Source organism: Penicillium alfredii (assembly GCF_028826965.1).
Source record: "Penicillium alfredii strain IBT 34128 chromosome Unknown utg000009l_segment0_segment0, whole genome shotgun sequence".
Classification (NCBI taxonomy): Eukaryota; Fungi; Ascomycota; class Eurotiomycetes; order Eurotiales; family Aspergillaceae; genus Penicillium; species Penicillium alfredii.
Window position 1 is genome coordinate 3,253,277 of NW_026622706.1, and position 19,773 is coordinate 3,273,049.

Here is a 19,773-nt window from a genome sequence, read left to right on the forward strand (position 1 = left end):
AGGCGAGAGAGGATTCTCGGGTGAAGAGGGGAGGGAGAGAGAGGGGCTTTTTGGGATGGCAGAAACCAACTCTTATCGATAAGCGCTATCTTTTCTTTGCGCTCTCTTTCCCAGGTCTTTTGCCCACAAAAATATTTGGAGCTCGCCAAAGCCTTCATGCCGACCATTACAACCGACTACATCAGTGTCGGAGGCAATCGGCACCCAGGCGCCGCCGACTGGGATGTGTCATCGGGCGTGCTGGCCTTCGGTGCCGACAACAACGTCGCTTTATGGGACCCTTCAGTAAGTCCATTGGAAGCCAAGGACCATTCCAGAACCTGACGATTTCTCCAGGAAACCACCCAGCGCGGTGTCTACGCTTTGCTCCCTGGCCATACCGACAAAGTCAGTGTGGTTAGATTTTACACATGCCCCTCCGGCACGAGATTCCTCCTGACCGGCTCTGTCGACCACACAATTCGAGTATGGCGCAGTGAAACCAGCGACCCGCGCCAATACACCCATGTCTCTACTCTTGAAGGCCATACGGGCTCGGTCAATGCGATATCGGTGGCCGACGGCACAAACATTGTTGCGTCCGGGGCAGCAGATGGCACGGTTCAGATTTGGAGGATCAATGCACAGGACCAACTGAAGTGCGACCTGGTTGAAACGATAACTATGAAACCTCGCTTCTTTCCATTGTCACTGTCCCTGCGAGTACTCCAGGGCGACACGACCAAGTCTCTGGTGTTGGCTGTTGCGGGCACTACGACTACAGTACAGATATATGTGGCCGATTCACGCACTGAAAAGCCGGGGTTTCAACGCTGCGCCATTCTTACGGGCCATGAAGCGTGGGTCAGGTCACTGTCCTTCACAAATGACAAGCAAAGCGGCACCGATGACCTCCTGCTTGCCTCTGCAAGCCAGGACAGATATATTCGGCTTTGGCGGCTCCGTCGGGGCGAAGCCAAAGTACCTGCCCCGATAGATGATGCCGACCCTCTGTTGGGTGGCATGGAACCAACCCTATCGAACAAGGCCCACGAATTTGAAGCAGCTGGGTCGAAATACTCCATCACTTTCGAGGCTCTTCTTTTTGGAAATGAGGACTGGATTTATACCGCTGCATGGAACCCTAATCCGAAGCGATTACAGCTCCTCTCTGCTTCTGCGGACAATACTGTCACGATCTGGGAACAAGACCCAGTATCGAGTGTATGGATGTCTACGGAGAGAATGGGGGAGATTAGTGTGCAAAAGGGATCGACCACAGCCACAGGCAGTGCAGGTGGCTTTTGGATTGGACTCTGGTCACCCGATGGACAAGTGGTGGTGAGCCTGGGTCGGACAGGCAGCTGGAGAGTCTGGCGATATGACTCTAATGCGGATGTCTGGGTCCAGAAATTTGGTATCTCGGGCCATGTTCGCCCGGTCAATGGTATAAAATGGGAGCCCACGGGCGGTTATCTGCTCTCAACCAGCGCAGATCAAACCACCCGGCTTCATGCTCAATGGGTACGCGAAAATGTATCGTCGTGGCATGAAATGTCTCGTCCACAAATCCATGGATACGACTTGAACTGCATCGACACGCTGGGGCCATCTCAGTTTGTGTCAGGTGCCGACGAGAAACTTTTGCGGGTGTTCAACGAGCCCAAACCGATTGCTCAGATGCTTGAAAATCTCACCGGCTTCCGACAATCCATCGAGGGTGATCTCCCAGACACAGCTGAAATTCCGGTTTTGGGTCTTTCGAATAAACCTCTTGGTGACGAGGCCCCAGTGGAAGAAGACGAGTCCAATGAGCTCGCAGCCGAAACACCGCCTACCGCGTCAGCTCTATCAGTTACCAAGACCCCGCCGCTGGAAGATCAATTAGCTCGGTATACACTGTGGCCCGAGCATGAGAAGCTCTATGGCCATGGCTATGAAATCTCAGCGGTGGCCGTGAGCCATGACCGAAGAATCATTGCCACTGCCTGCAAGGCCAGCTCCATCGATCATGCCGTGATTCGCTTGTATGACACATCGGACTGGCATGAGATTAAACCTTCTCTTACCGCACACTCGCTGACCATCACGGATCTTTCATTCTGTGTCGATGATCGCTACCTTCTTAGTGTTGGCCGGGATCGACAATGGGCTGTTTTCCAGCGAAGTGATCAGGACTCGACCACCTTTACCAATTGGGCTTCAAACCCCAAAGGTCATTCTCGAATGATCCTGGGGGCCGCCTGGGCCCCAGTAACTACAGAACATGTTTTCGCCACAGCAGGACGGGACAAGTCCGTGAAAATTTGGCACAAGACAGACGACTCATTCGAGTGCAAGTCCACAATAGCTGTGACATCTGCGGTCACGGCCATTGCTTTCTTGCCCACCACCTACCAGGGCTCATTTACTCTTGCGGTAGGAGAAGATAGTGGCATTGTGTCCATTCACCGGGTTTCTATTGAAAGTTTCGAAACGCAACACTTGGTGACCATTGACAAGTGGATAGCGCCCTCGAGGGCGGTCACGCAGTTATCCTGGCGGCCGGTATCGGCTAAGGACTGCCAGAGTAGGGTTGAACTGGCAGTGGCAAGTGAGGACACTTCTGCTCGCATATATGTCTTTCCAGACATGTTTTCATGATCTCTCTTCGCATGACCTGATAAAAACGAAAAGAAAACCAAGAGAAATGAGCCATGGCTGAAAAATATAAACTCCAAAAGTTGAATCGGTCCACGCTATAGAATCCCAATGCCCTGAAACCATAGAAACCCCACCCATGCCTTGTTGAATCCATTGTTGAACGGCATATTGTTAAAAGAATCTTCGTATCATTGCGCTAAGACAACCCCTCAAAGTTAGCTGGGTTTCTCCAGTCCATAGCCCCCGAGCCCTTCGAGGGATTCGTAGGTCTTGGCCTGGTTTTGTCGACCATTCCGCGGCCCTCGAGTCTGCAGGTCCTCCTTGAGCCATTTGAGAACCAACTCTCCGAGGCGACTATTCTCAGACGTCCACTGCGGCACCTCGGAATGGAAATCCTCCACCGGACCCCAAGCCTTGACCTTCCCCAGATGCATATGGACAAGGTGGGTCGGCCACTGCGCTAGGTTATCCAAGATATGCGTGGCATAGACGATAGTACAGGGCCTGGTCTCAGTCTCTCGCTTGAGAAAAGCCAAAAAGTTGCTCCGGGATAGCAGATCGAGATCCACGGTGATCTCGTCGAGAAGCAGGACCTGCCAGGGCCGCAGAAGACCCATGGCCAGCTGGACACGACGCCGCTCACCGTCGGAGACGGCATGCATGCGCCAGCGCAGATCAATGTCGAGAATTTCGACCAGCTCGTCGCGTCGCTCAGGATAGACGTTGCCACCCACCGAGGCCAGCAGCGTCGGCACGTCAATGTCGGTGCGGACGATGCTGTTCAGCACCCATTCCACACCCAAATATGTGACGCCCTCCAGCCCATGTTTGAAGGGGTCGGTGCCGCCCACAGCGATGGTGTCGGTGGGGGCAAGGCGCTTTCCTGAGACGAGCCGGAGGAGCGTGGTTTTCCCCGCGCCGTTCGCTGTCTGGGATTAGCCATGCTTCAAGCGATACGAGTATTCGTTGAAAGTGAATTACCGCCAATCAGCAGAGTCCGGCTCCCCGGTGGAAGAATCATCTGTACGTCCTCCAGACCCGACGAACCATCTTGGAATTTGTAGGAGAGACCCTGCACCTCAATCGACGGGGGTTGGTTTGCCATGAGAGATGGGGACACACCGAATAGTTCTGAACGAAGAAGAAGAAGAAGAAGAAGAAGAAGAAGAAGAAGAAGAGGAAGAATTTGCAACAGAATAGAGAAAGAGAAAGATGATCCACAAACGAAGATATCAACTCTTCAATCTAAACCGAGCTCATCCTAGCGTTTGAACCATGCGGATGAGGTAAGTCACTTCACCGATAACGCCCGCCATTTTTTTCTTCCCCTTCCACACCTCTTTCGCTACGACACAATGTCGGTATGCTCTCTGTCCGATCAATTTGGCCGGGTCGAAGAGCAATCATGGATCCCCTCATAGCTGTTGTTGGGGCCACGGGCACGGGTAAATCCAAGGTATGTGGGGGATCATGTATCGCGACATCACGGTGGCTGACGATTGCAGACAGCTCGCGGTAGACTTGGCCTCACGATTCAACGGTGAAATCATCAATGGCGATGCGATGCAGATGTACCGTGGCTTGCCTATCATCACCAACCAGATTCCCCCGGCCGAACAAAATGGCATCCCCCACCACTTGCTGAGCTGCATTGACCTTGAGGCCGTGGCATGGCGGATCGGCAAATTCAAGAACGAAACCCTTCGGCTCATCCACGATATCCGGTCGCGCGGAAAGCTGCCCATCTTAGTCGGGGGTACCCACTACTACACGCAAGCGGTGCTTTTCAAGGATCAACTGGTGGGGGAAGGCCCCAACGATGAAGACGGATTTGAACCGACGGAACTCGACTCGACCTCGGACAAATGGCCTATCCTCGATGCTCCGCCCGAGATTCTCTTACAGAAACTTCGCGAGGTGGACCCAGTCATGGCAGAGCGATGGCACCCGAAGGATACGCGGAAGATCCGGCGATCGTTGGAGATCTATCTGCAGAGAGGGCGACCAGCCTCGGAAATATACGCGGAACAAAGTCGCCTGAAGCGAGAGGCGGTTCAAAATAGTAACGGGCTGCTACGGTTCGAAAATACATTGATCTTTTGGGTGCATGCGGAGAAAGGGGTTCTGGATACGCGCTTGAATACGCGCGTCGACAACATGATCGATCAGGGCCTGATGTCGGAAGCACAGACAATGTCGGATTATATCCACAAGAAACAGTCGCAGGGCATCCAAGTCGATCACACCCGCGGCGTCTGGGTATCGATCGGCTTTAAAGAATTGGAGCCCTACTTCACGGCACTTCGGCAAGCCGACGTCAGCCAAGAGGAGCTTGAGGATCTGAGGCAGCCTTGTATCGAATCCATCAGGAGCGCTACACGGCAATACGCTGTGTCTCAGATTAAATGGATTCGAAATAAACTGTGGCGCGCGCTGTTGGAAGCCAACCGCACTGATCGTCTCTTTCTCCTCGACAGCAGCGACATCAACGACTGGAAGAAATGCATCGCGGAACCGTCTGAGAAGCTTGTGCAGTGTCTGCTCCACAATGAGCCTCTTCCCGACCCCAAATCGCTGTCAGAATTGGCAAGAGCGGTGTTAGGCGCTAGAGAAGACCAGGGGGACGATCAGCCATCCAAGTGCTACACTTGCGATGTCTGCCGTAAGACGATGGCGGGCGAGGCGCAATGGAAGATCCACTTGAACGGACATGGCCATAAACGAGCCCTCAAGTCTGCCGCCAAACGAGCTGAACGAGACGCTTATTTTCAACGACAGTCTCAAAAGGCTTGATTGATGTTCCATAGACGCGATAAAAACAATTCTTTGGCAATAATCCACTTGGGTTTACGATGTACTATCGCATGAATTCTTCCAACTCCCGCCTTGGCCCCCATCAACAATTCCGCCCCATCGGCCCCCAAGCTAAAGGATTTTGATTTTTTTTTACGACTTGAAATAATATTGATTGGGTGGATTTGGTCTATTGGTCTATATTTGGACTTTTGCGCGGATCGGCTTTATCTGGGTCGCTTCTCCTGGAATTTATCTACCTTTCCCTCTACACCCCCCAAACCCCCAATACTCAAGATGCGGTTTCTAGCATTGCTTGCTGCTGCTCTCCCTGCGGCTCTCGCTGCTGGCACGGTCGCTCAGAGCGACCTTGAGCCATTCCAAACGCCCGCCCCTCAAGCCAAGGATCCGGCCTATATTCTTCATGACGCGGAGCACAACTACTGCTACGTTCAGCTCAATTTTGGCGGCTGCACAACCTTGACGCCGTCCATGGCAGTTTGGCACCCCGAGAAGCAAAGATGCTTGCCCAGTGAGTCGAAGTCTTGATGTGGAATGAATATATCGCAGTTAGCTGACTTTTCTCTCAACAGACCCTGATATTGACAAGAACAACATCCCCCGCAATGCCACCGTTTGCCCGAAGACCGAGCACGCCGCAATGGTGTGGTTGTATCTCGAAGAGATCCCGGACACCAAGGAGGTGTATGTGAAGGCCCTGGACAAGAAGGTGCACGGAATGCCAGCGGGCACCCTCTTTTTCAAGAACAAGAAGAAGGGCACTGTTCATCGCTTCCATCTGGATTCTGGAAGCGATCCCAAGACTAGCACCTCCAGCGCCGACAACCAGCCCAACAACCCGGCTACAGGCCAGCCTGACAACCCAGCTACAGGCCAGCCCACTCCCAACATCAACCCAACCTAAGCGGTGATCCACGGCCTGATGGGCACCTTGTTCATGACCAGTTCTTCCCATAACGATGTATCCACATCCCGCGCAGTGTTGTCATCCGGTGTATGGGTCTTGTTAGAACACCCGAGGTGCTCCATCTTAGGCATCTGGTAGAATTTACATGAGGGAATGAGATATCTAATGTGACAGTTCAATACTCGTATATTATTGTTCATAGCAATACCCAACTAGAAAAGAAAGAAAAGATCAACCTGATCGCCAGCTCTTAAATGTCGATGAGAGAATATCGCCATGTCCCTGCTCCTCGGTCTGGAATACTTCAATGACCGGCGATTTCTCTCGTTTCCGGATCCTCCACGTCCCATCCTGTTGGATGGTCTGCTTCAGCCCTGGAAAAAGAAAGATAGAGAGCAGTGGTCAGCACAAGACGGAGCTCTATTGACACGGTAAAACTTACATTCGAGAAATGATGCGGCGAAATTGATACAGATGTTCCCATCCCAGGTCCCTTTGCCCAACTTCTTCACCTTGCCCGGGAGACTGGCAGTGTCCAGCTCCTCTAAGCGGTGTACAATGCCTTGCGGATCACGGAATCCCACGATGATTTTGGGCACGCCGAGGAGGAAAGACTGGGCCCAGAATTTCAGCAACTTGCGCTCATACTTCAGCATATCACGATCATTGCGGATCTCCGCGGATGTTTTGAGCTCGACCCAATGGACGGGGTCTTCTTTGCGTTCCGGCTTGCAGTCCCAAACTAAAAGAAGTAAAAACTAGTCAGTATTGTCATACAGATGTGTCCTGGGCCAACATACCGGCGTCAACCTCGCCGCCGAGGATCATGCGCACATTCCCAATTCCGGTGCGGGCAACCGAACAATACTGCGCGCCATTGTTGACGACCTCGTTTGGTCGGTTTTCAATCTCTTCGCGCGAGCTCGAATCCCAAGGCTCTCGCAGAACAGACAAGGTTTCAAACTTGTAGCCTGGAAGAATGGTCAGATATTATCGCGCATCGTATCCAGAAGATCTTCTTACCCCAATACATCATCATTTCCTGGGATGCCATGCCAGGCGGCATCCTCTGGTTACGCTGGAGCTCCTTCTGCTCGTTTTTGTAGACATTGTCCTCTTCGATAAATCTGAGGGTACATCAGCACTTGGGTTCTGTGGCAAACACCGAACTGGCCTTTCGTACATGGTATCCTAGTCATACATGTTGGTCAGATGAATTGTCAGAGGGTGAGCACAAAGGGGGCTTCTTCCTACCTGAAAACGGGTCGCGTTCATTTCAAAGCTAGAAATGGAATAGAAAGCATTAGGAATAGCTTTGTCGAGACAAGGACCAAGGTAGAGATTGATACACACCCATTCATCATGTCAAAAGGAGCAGTCAAGATCTGAAAGACAATGTTGGTCAGAGAAGTTCACTCGAAACTCATTGCCTCAAACACACCTTGGTCATCATTCCTCTCCAAGTGACGATATCAGCCTCGCATCTCTTTTGCGTGTCTTTCTCCAGGGCGATAATCGTCTCCAGCAGCGCATCCAAGTGCTCATCCGGGGCATCGTTCAGCTTTTGGAACGTATTATAGCCCAGATTCAAGTCTGCTGGCAGACTCGGCGGGTAGTAATACCGTAGGGATGACTCCCCCAGCGAGAAGCGGTGGTCATCATCATAAGAAAAGCACGCAATTTCCTACCACCGAAGGAGTGAAGGTCCACGGTTAGTGGCGATATGAAAGAATCGATTTCCCACTCACTCGTGGCCGCCGAATCGTGGTATTCGAACCGACGAAGCGGTTGACGGGCTGAATGTCAAAAGTCGACCGGTTCATAGCGGATTGCCTGTGCCTTTTTAGATCAAACTGGTCCCTTGATACCAGTGACCCAGACGGCCAATTGGTGGAGTCGGGTAGAGCCCCTGGATCGCATGTAGATTAGGAGAGAAGCTCTGGCACAGCGCAAGATATTCGAGGTACAAGAAGTTGAAGAAGGCACGAAGTACTGCAATTCGCGACAAAAAAAAAGTGAATGATGTACGATGTATGGTGGTCGCAGCGGAGCTACCGCGTCCCCACCGAACCGCAACTCGCCCCGCGAACTTCCTCCCCCATCGCTCGTGTTCGGGGCTTTGATTGCAGGACTCTGGTCACCTCTCTCCTTCTATTCTGTTTATTCTTTTTTCCGGACTGATCATGACTACCCGCATCGACAAAACCATTGCCCGTCAGCGGGAAAAGTAAGACACTGCCTGGACTCTCTCCCAGTGACCCGAAGAAATCCCGCACTAACGCTTTTGCTCTGCTACCAGAATCGCATCCGGTGCCTACTACGAAGCCCACCAGCAGCTGCGTGTCATTGCGGCTAGGTACATCAAACAGGCCAACTACGATGCGGCGGCAGAGCTCCTAGCCGGTGGAGCGACGGCTCTGTTGAGGGCAGGCGCCCAACAAGGAGCGTCCGCAAGTGGAGGAGATTTGGCCATAATGTTGGTGCTAGAGGTTTACAACAAAGCGGAGTGGGAGATCTCGGGGTCTGATGACGACGTGGAAGGTCGGACTCGGAAGAGTGAGTTGGCCTCTGGTTTCTGCGTGGCATAGATTTGGTTACTGCGGGAGTGCGGTCAATCAAATCGATTGCAACTGTCCGAGTGTGTCGAGAATATTTATCCTCTGACTATTATCCATCAGAGCGTCTCATTGAGCTTCTGCGCGAGTTCCCGTCAGACGAACCTACGAGGAAGCGGTATATCCAGGAGATAATTGGGTGGAGCGGGCGATACGGACCGCTTGAACGAGGAGATCCAGACCTGCACCATACTGCTGGCTCGGTCTACGCAGAAGGTTAGTTGCTTGTATTGGGCTGTGATCATTTGTACAATCTAACTGAACGCCCCAGATAACGAAGTATACGACGCCGAGAAACATCTCATCTTGGGAACATCCGAATCGGCGGAGACTCTGGCGAAACTTGAGTACGAGTGGTACACCAACGACGACCCACACACCGCGGCCCTTTATGCGTCGCGCGCAGTCTTCCCATACCTCTTGACTGGAAACATTGGAAGCGCAAACAAGGCTTTGCTCATCTTCACCTCACGGCTTTCAGCCTCCAATCCTTCGCTCGGCGTGCAGGATGTCAGCAGTGCTAGCTCCGACATCCGAGTGTATCCAGCGCTGCCCCTGCTTAACTTCATCAGTCTGCTTTTGCTCACAATCCAACGTGGAAGCACGGATCTGTTCCGGCAGCTTACCGCACACTATGCGGCACAAATCAAAGATGTTGGAATCTGGGACGACACCTTGGCCCAGATCGGTGAGATGTATTTTGCCATCAAGGTCCCGAAGCAAGGCAACCCACTGTTGGACATGATGGGCAGCATGTTTTTCGGAGGTGGCCAAGATAACAGTGGTGGGAGACGGGCTCCGCAATCCAGAAGCTCGGCGAAGACAGTCGAGGCTCCGCCATCCAACATGGAGCTTGATTAGCGGCAGCCCAAGGTTTAGCCCTGGCGACGCGGGACGCACCGCCTTGCAGTGAACATACCCAGTCGATAGTGTCATGAATTGAAGATGCATGTAGCGCGCATAGATCGGGTTGCCATTAGGAGTGCGTATCTTTTTCAGGCTCGAACATCCAATTGTCATCTTCCAACGAAGCTACTTGTCGCTGGAGGTTCTGGTGAACGATATTCAAGAGCTCTATAGAGGATCAGCGGGCCATGGCAACATGAAGGGGGAAGGGGTTCATGCGCGAAATGGAAGAGAACTCACCATCGGGTTCACCACTCGACTGTTTGTTCCGATTACGAAACATCATCTCCCCCAGAGCAGCATCGAACTCTAGAAATGAGCATTAGCAAACTGTGACATAGCCAAAACACCCATGTTGACGCGACATACTCTCTTTCTCGTGCACAGTAAGCTCCGAGTCGAGGATTCCACCGGCTCCCTCTTCATCCAGGTCACCAAGCTCCTCCCCATCTTCCCCGATTAGAGGCTGCAGCTCTTTGGTGGGGGCATCAAACTTGTAGCCACCGGCCCTCTCCCGCACGGCGATCTCCCTGCTTTCAACCAGCCTAGCATTTCTTGATGCTGCAATTGAGTCTGATGATGTCGGCTTCAGGCGGTGCGAAGGGCGATTCGAGAGGCTGCTGGTTCCAAGCGGCACGGTGCCATTGGATGGTCCTGCAGAGGCAGGCCGTCGGCTAAGGTTTTGGTGGAAGAGGTTTCGACGAACGGAAGTCGGTCCCATCACGAGAGAATGGTTTTTTTTTTTTTTTTTTTCCCAGGCTGGGCAAGGATTGGGATACAGTTGATTGACTGGAAATTTTGCGCGAGGTTTTCGGTTGAGGGTGAAGTGTTGAAGACAAGACACCCTGCCCCGGAGTAGGGATGGTATAAGGATGGATTGAGGGAATGGAAATATTTGGACAGCTGCAATCAGTTACGACGTCCGAGAGACAGAAGTCAGAGGCATGGAGACCCGAGGGATAAGAATAGACGTGTGGTTTGGGGAGTGGGGAGGAATGCGGAGCGCACGATGACCCGGCGATGCAGGTGACTTTTACAACACAATCGCAACAAAGAGGCCCAAGACGTCCCCGCCCAGCAACTCAACTCTCATCTACAGTGCACTTCTAATTGCCAATTTCCTGTGTTGACTATACCGAAGGTATTGAGCACAGGCCAGCTGATAAGCTATCGCGGATTTTCGGGACGCGTCCGCGTCTCCCTTGGCTTCCTCCAGACTCTACTGCTAGTCACTCACCATGGTGCAAGCCGAATCATCTTCAAGCGCCGCCGGCAATCGCCTCAAGTCTGTGGCCGCGGGGGCTCCTCAGGACTATGAACTGCCCTGGTCAGTATCTTGGTCGCGATGGTGGGATTTGATGGCTAACTTGTCTACGACAGGGTCGAAAAGTACCGCCCCGTGTTCCTCGATGATATTGTGGGCAACACCGAGACCGTGGAACGATTAAAAATCATTGCCAAAGATGGGAACATGCCCCACGTCATCATCTCCGGCATGCCGGGTATTGGAAAGACTACGTCGGTTCTGTGTCTGGCGAGACAATTGCTCGGAGACGCCTACAAGGAGGCGGTCCTCGAGTTGAACGCAAGTGATGAGAGAGGTGCGTCCGCGCGTCCTGTTTTTTCGCTAAGCCAAATGGTGCTTCGATACTAATAGGGAGAGCCAGGCATTGACGTGGTGAGGAATCGGATCAAGGGCTTTGCCCAGAAGAAAGTCACTCTACCCCAGGGCCGACACAAAATTGTCATTCTCGATGAAGCCGATAGGTGCGTACTGCTGCCCTGACCAATGTGTTGTGGCACGGAACTCATGAGTCTATGTAACAGCATGACCGCTGGTGCCCAGCAGGCCCTGCGACGTACGATGGAAATCTACTCGTCTACCACCCGATTCGCCTTTGCCTGCAACCAATCCAACAAGATCATCGAGCCCCTTCAATCGCGCTGTGCAATCCTACGTTATGCCCGGTTGACCGACGCCCAGGTGGTGAAGCGATTGATGCAAATCTGCGAGGAGGAAAAGGTCGAGCACTCTGAAGATGGAATTGCCGCCCTGGTTTTCAGTGCCGAGGGTGATATGCGGCAGGCTATCAACAACCTGCAGAGTACATGGTCCGGCTTCGGTTTCATCAGCGGCGACAATGTGTTTCGAGTTGTCGATAGCCCTCATCCAGTCAAGGTGCAGGCCATGATCAAAGCCTGTTGGGAGGGCAAGGTGGACGTGGCCCTGGAAACATTGAATGAATTATGGTACGTTCGTGTCTACTCGTCTAACTCGGCTCACATCCCGCTAATAAACCGGCTTTTGTGCAGGACGCTGGGGTATTCCTCTCACGATATCATCAGCACCATGTTCCGAGTCACCAAGACTATTCCCACGCTTTCAGAACACTCCAAGCTGGAATTTATCCGGGAGATTGGCTTCACCCATATGCGTATCTTGGACGGCGTGCAGTCGCTGCTCCAGCTCAGCGGCTGTGTAGCAAAGCTTTGCAAGATCAACATGAAGCCCGAGCTTTTCGAGCCACCCAAAGCTTGACGTGAAGAACAATGATATCCCTGTTGCATTTCCCCCACGGCGTTCAGAGGTGTCTGGCTTGGGTGACTCTGGAGGCCGAGATCGTGATGATTTATGTCTTTGTTGTTAAAAGTGTTTCAAAAAAGAGAGAAATATAGCGGACTCCAATGAATGTAATAGGTGATCAAGTGACTATGGGCAACGGATGCTATTATGAGACAGAAGGTCAACATTCATCCATCACGGCGCTTGACGTGGTCTCTCCAGATCTTCTCGACAATAGTTGCTGCGCCCAGAACCTTCTCTTCTTCAAGTTTCTTGCCGATAATCTGCAGATTCACCGGATAGCCCTCCAACTCCTTCGCATCATAGAGATTCCAATTCCATTCATCCAGGGCGTTTCTCGGAGTATAGGGCACTGTGGGCATGCTATCACGATCAGCCCTCACTCGGTCCACGGGGAATGTGACGGCCGGATAGTCGAGGAAATTCCAGATCTTGGTATACCCGACCCAGCGAATGTTCCGATGAGGAACAGTTGTATGCGGCAGAGTCGGACTCAAAAGAACATCAACGGGCCTGCCAGACGGGGACCGGGTCGCATTCCATTGATCAAGATATTTCTTCTGTACCGCGAATTTGCGCTTGTTCAACTGCCAGTATTCAAATACTGAGATAGCCTTGCCACGTTTGACCAGAGCTTCAACGTGAGGAATGAATGGCTCGCCCGCGACGCTCACGTCCCGGCGAATGTCCTCGCCCCCGTCGACGGTGTAGAAGAGGTCCATCAGTTTGATGCAGGCAGCGTGACCAGAGACATCCCAAATCAGAGTTTCGTGACCGTGTGCTTTCAAAGTTGTTGATAGTTCCTCTAAGGCTCGAGCGATGGGTGGATGGACCTTCACAACGCCGTCATCCACAATTAACCCGATGACCATTGGCCGTTCCTGGATCTCCTGAAAAGCCTGGTCGTTCCAGGGGGGGGGTGCGCATCGAGGGTCCAGGTTCCAGGGCCGGCTATTTGCCACAAGTCGGCTGAAATAGCAGATCGAAGAAAGGTCCCGGGCCATGGGTCCAATGGAAGATGGGACGTGCTCCTGACCTTCGGTGGACACCGCAACACCATGATAAGGAAACCGGCGACTCTATATCCCACATGAGTACGTTCATACAGACACTAAGGATAGACCTTTCGAGCAGGTACTCACGCTGGGTTTGAAGCCATATAGACCCATTGTGCTCTGCGGGATTCGGATGCTCCCTCCAATATCAGTTCCCAGCCCGAATAGCGAGCCATGCAATGCCAGCAAAGCGCCTTCGCCGCCACTCGAGCCCCCGGGAGAGAATTCTGGGTTCCGGGGATTGGTAGTAAGCCCCCAGAGGGGATTCTCGGTTTCCGCCCACTGGGATAGATGCGGTTAATTCCTGGGATTTCGCATGCGTGGGGTAGACAAACCATGATGCTCTGGGGAAGATTCGATTTGGCGATGACTACGGCGCCCATGTCCTTGATAATCTGAACTAGGACCGCGTCCTCGCTTGCCGGAGCAAAAGACCTGCCCACATACCCTAATGTGGTATCCACGCCCTTGACATTGAACTGATCTTTCAGTGTGATGGGAACCCCATGCAATGGGCCTTTGAACTGGCCGGTGTCCTTGAATGCAGCATCGAGATGTCTTGCTTGCTCCAAGGCGTCTTCAAAAACCACTTCGGTAAGACAGTTGGTCTGTTGATGTCAGCACTCACCAGCTTTGGGCCTCAGCCTGAATGAACGGAGCCATCACTGACGAGTTGATGTGCCACCACGGCCCTGAAATAAGGTCGGCGACATCAGTTTTTGGTGTGCGGGGCACGCGGTCCCTGACAATCTTACCGTTGGATATATGCCTTGGTGACCTGCTCCGCGTTGAACTCCCCCTTCTCGAGATGCTCAAGTAAAGCGGCAATGTTGTCAATATCTGTGATCTTCTGGATGATAGGATCCTGTTCCAACCGAGTGCGTTCCGCAACCTGGTGTACCCGAGGGACCCGTTGATCTATATCGTCGACCAAGTACGGGGCGAGGAGTTGATCTCTCGTCGACCGTTTTTGGGCCACGATACGCTCCCACGGTTGTTGCGCATTCATCGTGACCAAGCTTGGATTTCGAATTTTGGCTGGGGGGCCGGCACTTCTTTTGAAATACCTCGGAAGGATGACCGACTCTCTCTCATGGGATTTACCCGAATTCCCGTGTGGAGACGCCAAACAAAAAAAAAGCGGAGTGTGAAGGGGCCGATAACCCGGACTCCGTGAGATGGACCATGGGCTTTGGCGATTGTCGTTGCGAGATGAATCTCACCCTGGGACACTCTGGAGGGACTCTGGTGATGCGATCTCGAGCATCCATGGATTAAGCTCCCGGTGGCCCAGGCGGCGAATTCGCAAGTGGGTCATTCCCTCAACCTCTTTCCTTCAGACCTCCAGCGTGGATGGAGTGACAATTCCCCCGTCATGGATTCCAGCTCGAGTACTGGATCACCGACCGGGGCCAGCGCCACCGGCGCCATCCGTTCTCGCAACAAAACCGCCGGAGCCATCGCCAAGCGAGCCTGCGACCAGTGCAAGTTCCGCAAGATCAAGGTGAGTATTCGCACCCCCTTCGTCCCCTGCTGGGAATTTTAGGGCTGATTCGTCCGATAGTGCAGTTTATCGCAGCCATGCAAGGCCTGCCAGTCCATGGGGTTCGATTGTACATTCTTTCAGCCGCAGAAGAAACGCGGGCCCACCGGACAGTAAGTGATGATCGCGGCTCTGGCTCCGGCTCCGATGACGCTCTCTCTAACCTGGGTGCAGTCGCGTGTCGCAAATCCGACAGCAGCAAACCCCTGTTGTCGGGGGAAGTTCGCAAGAAAATCCCATTGCTAAACAAGATGGGTTTCAGTACCAGAACCCCCCCTCGTCCGTGGAAACGGGCCAAGCCGTATCCCTACCGGGAACGTCCTGGGCTTCCACTCATGGCGAAGTTGCCATGCCTGTAGAGAGTGCAGGAGGACTCCCGCCGTCAGGTACTCCAACCCAGGTCGCTGGCGCTTGGGGGGCAGACACCGCATCCCTGGGCTCTCACAGCAACAGCGGGATGGGCTGGGACGAGCGCAATGACGTTGAATACTGGCTTCCGGACAACCTGGACTCCCAGGTTCCCATGTTTGAGTTCTCAGGGAGCAATATCTACCTCAAACCGTCGCTCCCATCCATCATTCAGCCGGTACCGGATGCTTCGGCTTCGGCTATAAACATGGCCCCGCAGGATCCCCAAAACATGGCCTTCCCAGCGGCGGGGCAGATGCAATCCAATGGACAGGAGATTGATGCGGCATGGCCGTCCTCTATCAGCGAAGGAAACATGATTCCTTGGATCGACGTCTATTTTGACCGGCTACACCCGACTCTACCGGTGCTCAGTCGCTCGTCCTTGTTTACCCGGATGCTATATCAAGAGCATCGCAAAAACCCACAATTTGGATCAATGTTGCTGTCGCTGTGCGCATTTTCGCTGACACAGCCCATTGAGATCAACGAGCGACCAACCACTTCGTCTCGCGCTACTCAGGCACGGTCCATGATGAACGAAGCAACCAAAATGCGGAGCTGTTCCGACTTTGGGGAGAATCCCACGATTGAAGCAGTATTAACAAGTTTCTTCCTATTTGGATGTCTCTTTGGAAGTAATCAGCACAATGCGGCGTGGCTCCGGTTGCGGGAAGCCCTGGACCTTGCAGCCACCCTAGGGTTGAATGACCCTGACTCATATCATGATCTGTCCGAGGAAGAGAAAGGGCAGCGATTACGGACCTACCTTGTCCTGTCTATCACAGAACGGTAATTCTATTTGCTCCTGGCATGTTCATATTTTGCTGATCGTATAATCTAGAGCCTACGCTCTTCAACGGCGACACCCAATAACGTTTTGGGGGAAGCCAGGATTCAGCATGCGGTCCGTACATGATTTCATCCACAATGCTACCCATAGCGTCATTTCGGGAATCATCGTCCACAACGAAAAAGATGCCGAGGGAATGATGGGTCTGGCGCGGCTGATGGAGCTGTTTGATGCCATTGATGAGGATGTCATTGATTGCTGGAACCGGCGATGCGACATCAGCAATGGCTACTGTCAGAGGCTCACCGAAGCCAAGGCATTATCAATCCACCAGAACCTTGGCCGGATTAACCAGTCCGAACGGTATAGGGGTTACGACTGGTTCGAGCAAGCCAAGGGTGGACATGGTGAGACCAACAATGTTCTCCTCGCGATAGGCTTGCGGGAAACCCAGGCTGCAGATGTGTTTATCACTCAGAAATGGCTTCAGAACCGGGTTTGGCTGCTGTGCTCAACCCATGGGCTCTTGCGGACCCACTCCGAGCGACCCGAGCTGACCTTTGGGTATGCGGTTTCTATCGCCGAATCGACTCTTCAGTTGTGTCAGTCGCTTCGGCTGAGCTCGATGGAAGCACATGGAATAGGTTTGGTACGTACCACCGTCGCTGTCTTTTTTCCTCCTTCCCAGTGGCATTGTCTCTAGTTCTGATCCTTTACCAGACCGAAAAGTTGTACGATATTGCCTCATGCGCAACCGATGTGTTGTGCAATACCAATCCACCCTATGGAAGTGCCATCAACATGCCCGGAACCACGATGACGCCGTCCGGGAATTTCCCCGAACCAATTTCTGCTACTCCGACACCACAGGGCATGGCAGAAGATTTCTTATTGCTTTTAACCAGCTTTCGTGGAGGAAATCATCCGTATCTGGAGAAGTATAAGGCCAATCTTCGCTCCCTTCGAATTCCCGGCCAAAAAATCCCGGATTGGTCTCACCAATGATTGTCTTGTTTTCCCTTAGGGGTTCAAGTCATGAATTTCGTTGTATATAAAAATCTAAGCACCAATTACTTTATCCAGATATCTTTGCAGATGACCTCTTGTGAGACTTAGTAACATTCGGTGGATTGCGAGAGGCGATATTCCATGTCTTTCCCCTCTTATCAATGTGTTTATATGACAAGAAGCCACTTGAAGCGTGGGCATAATGCTTGTGGTTTCTCTAACCAGATATTGAGGGTACATCTATTGCAGGAGTGATATACATAACTCTATTGGAGGACATTATGAGGCAAGGAGCAGTTCTTTCAGTCCTCTCACTTACTTGGTTTCTCTGCTGATTCTGAGCTCGGCTCTCCCGTTCTCGCTTCCCTCGAAGTTTCGTATGACCGCCACCTCCACATGGGAATTCCGGCAGCATACATCTCATCGATCTCTGCGAACGTTCGAGCTCGTGTTTCGGGCATGAAGAAAAACACAAAAACAAGAATGGCGGCCATGCAGCCGGCGAATATAAGATATGTTTTCGCCCCAAGGTTTGCCGCATCCGCCGAAGTCAGCTGTGGGACGGCAAGCGTTGTGATGACAGCAGTGGTCTGCGCACACGCAATAGTGTAGGACATTGTGTGGTGCCGAAGTTTGGGGGTTGCTATCTCAGAGGGCATTAGAATGGATAGTGAGAAGAATGAGGATGCCCAGAAAAAATTGAAGACGAATGAAAGAATGGCTATGGCCATGGTGGATCGCGGATTCCCTCGATCGAATGCGAGACCGCCTGCGATACTGTCGATAACAAAAAGAATGCTCATACCAACAAGCGCTGTCGGGCGTCGACCTGCGCGGTCGATGACCAACGGAGCAGCAATGGTACCAGCCAGAGTGCAGCACGAGGCGATGACTGTTAGGGAGAAGGCATCGGCGATTCCCAATTCCGTGAGAAACACCGTGGTATATGTCGTCGACAAAATAATTCCCGAAACCTGATTGAGAGAGAAGAAGGACCCCGCAGTCAAGGTTCGTTTGAGATGCTCTCGATGGAATATGTGCCAAAACTTGGCATCTGCTTGCAGTTTGCGCTCCTTCTCTTCGCACAGTGCCATGAGTCGGAGCTCGTCTTCGAGTTGGTGGTCACTGAAGCCACGAAGTTTCCGCAGATTGTGTCGTGCACGCACTATGTTTCCTTTTCCAACGAACCATTGCGGGCTTTCGGGGAGAGGAAGAGTGAGAAAGAGAAGAATAACCGGCAAAACGCACTGCACGGCCAGTGGGACCTGGTAAGACAAGTGCCCCCCGAGCCTTTCGGTTCCGAAGACCACCACGGTGGCAACCACACCGGCTGTGAGATTTAGGATATTGACCGAACTGACACTTCGGCCTCTCATGGAAGCCGGGACGACCTGAGCGAGTATAGTTAGCATCGTCGGGGCCATGCTCAAGAGAAAAATGGCTAACCTCGGAAAGATATAAAGGGGCAGTGGCGTTGGCAATGCCCAACGCAACGCCATTCACTCCACGTCCGCCCACAAAGGCTCCCAAGTTCGGAGCAAAGACTTGAAGCAATGCCCCACCGATTGAGATGATATAGGCGACGACCAGGGGCCATTTCCGGCCAAAGTGGAAATTCAATGGGGACGCGATCAGACCACCGATCACGGAACCCACGAGAGGAAGAGAAAAGATCAGATTCTGATTGCGAGCTGTGAGGACATGTTTCCCGGCCACTGAATGAAGCCCTTGGTATTTGGCAACCTAACAAGAAATATCAGTTCCATTCCTTGTCCTCTGTTCGGACGATCCAGGAGAACTGACAAAGGGCGTCAATGCGGCGACGGGAGAAATGATTTTATCATCAAACCCGAACAAGAACGACGCGGCGCCAACCACTGTACAGACGATGACCAGGAACGCGTTCACTGCGCGCCCATGCTTGGGAGGACCCGAAAATCCTATGCGATGGGCTCCAAAGTCCATCACGTCCTTGTGATTCAATGCCAATGCCATGCGTGGGCTAGAGTACCAGGGCAGCAGTGCGATCACTCCAAGAGCTCTGGGCACCACAGCTTGGACTCGGGGTCCATGCGGGCTTCATGGAGGCACTGAAATCAATAGTTTGCCATGTTGCGAGAGGCCTGAACGTGCTTCCCCATGGAGAAGAAGATGGAGGCGCCTGTTTCCCCGGATTTTGCAGATTGCCCGGATTTACTTGTCGAATGGAGTTTGTCCGAACTCTCCCATTTCATCATCGACGCCCATCAAGAGTCCCCTTGATCGACTCAATACGCCGAAAAGAATGATCGACTAGACTGTTTTGATCTACTCTATTCGACAGATCAGCTTGTTCTGGGGGTGGATGCTCCAAGGGTTTCGCCGATGATTTCCCGTTTGGCTGCTGCATATCCCGACCTCATTTCCGATCATGTCCCGGCAGGATCGGGCAAATTATCCCTGAGACGGTCTGTGGTTACCACAATGGAATCACTGTCATGTGCAATGACACAATCTTTTTCTCCGAGGATTCCGCACC

At 52.6% G+C, this 19,773-nt stretch overlaps 11 protein-coding genes across 11 annotated transcripts; 6 read left to right on the forward strand and 5 right to left on the reverse strand.

Moving 5' to 3' along the window:
• Nucleotides 1-156: 156 nt before the first annotated feature.
• Nucleotides 157-2,622, forward strand: NUU61_007134 (Elongator subunit ELP2; the record flags this gene model as incomplete). Its single annotated transcript, XM_056657659.1, has 2 exons — nucleotides 157-285; nucleotides 337-2,622. 2 exons carry the CDS (start codon nucleotides 157-159, stop codon nucleotides 2,620-2,622), a joined length of 2,415 nt encoding a protein of 804 aa, XP_056510459.1.
• Nucleotides 2,623-2,837: 215 nt separating this feature from the next.
• On the reverse strand, nucleotides 2,838-3,727 carry NUU61_007135 (putative ABC transporter; the record flags this gene model as incomplete). The annotated part of the gene is made up of 2 exons (XM_056657660.1): nucleotides 2,838-3,547; nucleotides 3,604-3,727. The coding sequence occupies 2 exons, from the start codon at nucleotides 3,725-3,727 to the stop codon at nucleotides 2,838-2,840; spliced, it is 834 nt and encodes a 277-aa protein (XP_056510460.1).
• A 258-nt stretch (nucleotides 3,728-3,985) lies between these two features.
• NUU61_007136 (tRNA dimethylallyltransferase) lies at nucleotides 3,986-5,415 on the forward strand (the record flags this gene model as incomplete). The annotated part of the gene is made up of 2 exons (XM_056657661.1): nucleotides 3,986-4,078; nucleotides 4,132-5,415. 2 exons carry the CDS (start codon nucleotides 3,986-3,988, stop codon nucleotides 5,413-5,415), a joined length of 1,377 nt encoding a protein of 458 aa, XP_056510461.1.
• A 297-nt stretch (nucleotides 5,416-5,712) lies between these two features.
• On the forward strand, nucleotides 5,713-6,340 carry NUU61_007137 (uncharacterized protein; the record flags this gene model as incomplete). Its single annotated transcript, XM_056657662.1, has 2 exons — nucleotides 5,713-5,947; nucleotides 6,009-6,340. The coding sequence occupies 2 exons, from the start codon at nucleotides 5,713-5,715 to the stop codon at nucleotides 6,338-6,340; spliced, it is 567 nt and encodes a 188-aa protein (XP_056510462.1).
• Nucleotides 6,341-6,574: 234 nt separating this feature from the next.
• On the reverse strand, nucleotides 6,575-8,166 carry NUU61_007138 (DXO/RAI1 family decapping nuclease; the record flags this gene model as incomplete). The annotated part of the gene is made up of 8 exons (XM_056657663.1): nucleotides 6,575-6,717; nucleotides 6,786-7,085; nucleotides 7,144-7,314; nucleotides 7,367-7,470; nucleotides 7,545-7,625; nucleotides 7,697-7,728; nucleotides 7,785-8,027; nucleotides 8,092-8,166. The coding sequence occupies 8 exons, from the start codon at nucleotides 8,164-8,166 to the stop codon at nucleotides 6,575-6,577; spliced, it is 1,149 nt and encodes a 382-aa protein (XP_056510463.1).
• A 360-nt stretch (nucleotides 8,167-8,526) lies between these two features.
• On the forward strand, nucleotides 8,527-9,819 carry NUU61_007139 (protein GET4; the record flags this gene model as incomplete). The annotated part of the gene is made up of 4 exons (XM_056657664.1): nucleotides 8,527-8,570; nucleotides 8,643-8,899; nucleotides 9,022-9,174; nucleotides 9,230-9,819. 4 exons carry the CDS (start codon nucleotides 8,527-8,529, stop codon nucleotides 9,817-9,819), a joined length of 1,044 nt encoding a protein of 347 aa, XP_056510464.1.
• Nucleotides 9,820-9,934: 115 nt separating this feature from the next.
• On the reverse strand, nucleotides 9,935-10,585 carry NUU61_007140 (uncharacterized protein; the record flags this gene model as incomplete). The annotated part of the gene is made up of 3 exons (XM_056657665.1): nucleotides 9,935-10,032; nucleotides 10,105-10,173; nucleotides 10,234-10,585. 3 exons carry the CDS (start codon nucleotides 10,583-10,585, stop codon nucleotides 9,935-9,937), a joined length of 519 nt encoding a protein of 172 aa, XP_056510465.1.
• A 517-nt stretch (nucleotides 10,586-11,102) lies between these two features.
• NUU61_007141 (replication factor C subunit 4) lies at nucleotides 11,103-12,403 on the forward strand (the record flags this gene model as incomplete). Its single annotated transcript, XM_056657666.1, has 5 exons — nucleotides 11,103-11,191; nucleotides 11,245-11,465; nucleotides 11,532-11,631; nucleotides 11,692-12,114; nucleotides 12,178-12,403. The coding sequence occupies 5 exons, from the start codon at nucleotides 11,103-11,105 to the stop codon at nucleotides 12,401-12,403; spliced, it is 1,059 nt and encodes a 352-aa protein (XP_056510466.1).
• A 212-nt stretch (nucleotides 12,404-12,615) lies between these two features.
• On the reverse strand, nucleotides 12,616-14,512 carry NUU61_007142 (uncharacterized protein; the record flags this gene model as incomplete). The annotated part of the gene is made up of 5 exons (XM_056657667.1): nucleotides 12,616-13,527; nucleotides 13,591-13,785; nucleotides 13,839-14,111; nucleotides 14,174-14,195; nucleotides 14,259-14,512. 5 exons carry the CDS (start codon nucleotides 14,510-14,512, stop codon nucleotides 12,616-12,618), a joined length of 1,656 nt encoding a protein of 551 aa, XP_056510467.1.
• A 366-nt stretch (nucleotides 14,513-14,878) lies between these two features.
• On the forward strand, nucleotides 14,879-17,252 carry NUU61_007143 (CeGAL family transcription factor; the record flags this gene model as incomplete). Its single annotated transcript, XM_056657668.1, has 5 exons — nucleotides 14,879-15,007; nucleotides 15,068-15,159; nucleotides 15,221-16,246; nucleotides 16,299-16,896; nucleotides 16,968-17,252. 5 exons carry the CDS (start codon nucleotides 14,879-14,881, stop codon nucleotides 17,250-17,252), a joined length of 2,130 nt encoding a protein of 709 aa, XP_056510468.1.
• Nucleotides 17,253-17,575: 323 nt separating this feature from the next.
• Nucleotides 17,576-19,250, reverse strand: NUU61_007144 (uncharacterized protein; the record flags this gene model as incomplete). Its single annotated transcript, XM_056657669.1, has 3 exons — nucleotides 17,576-18,646; nucleotides 18,702-18,998; nucleotides 19,059-19,250. Coding segments are annotated over 3 exons (1,560 nt in total), but the record flags the coding sequence as incomplete, so codon positions are not given.
• Nucleotides 19,251-19,773: the final 523 nt, after the last annotated feature.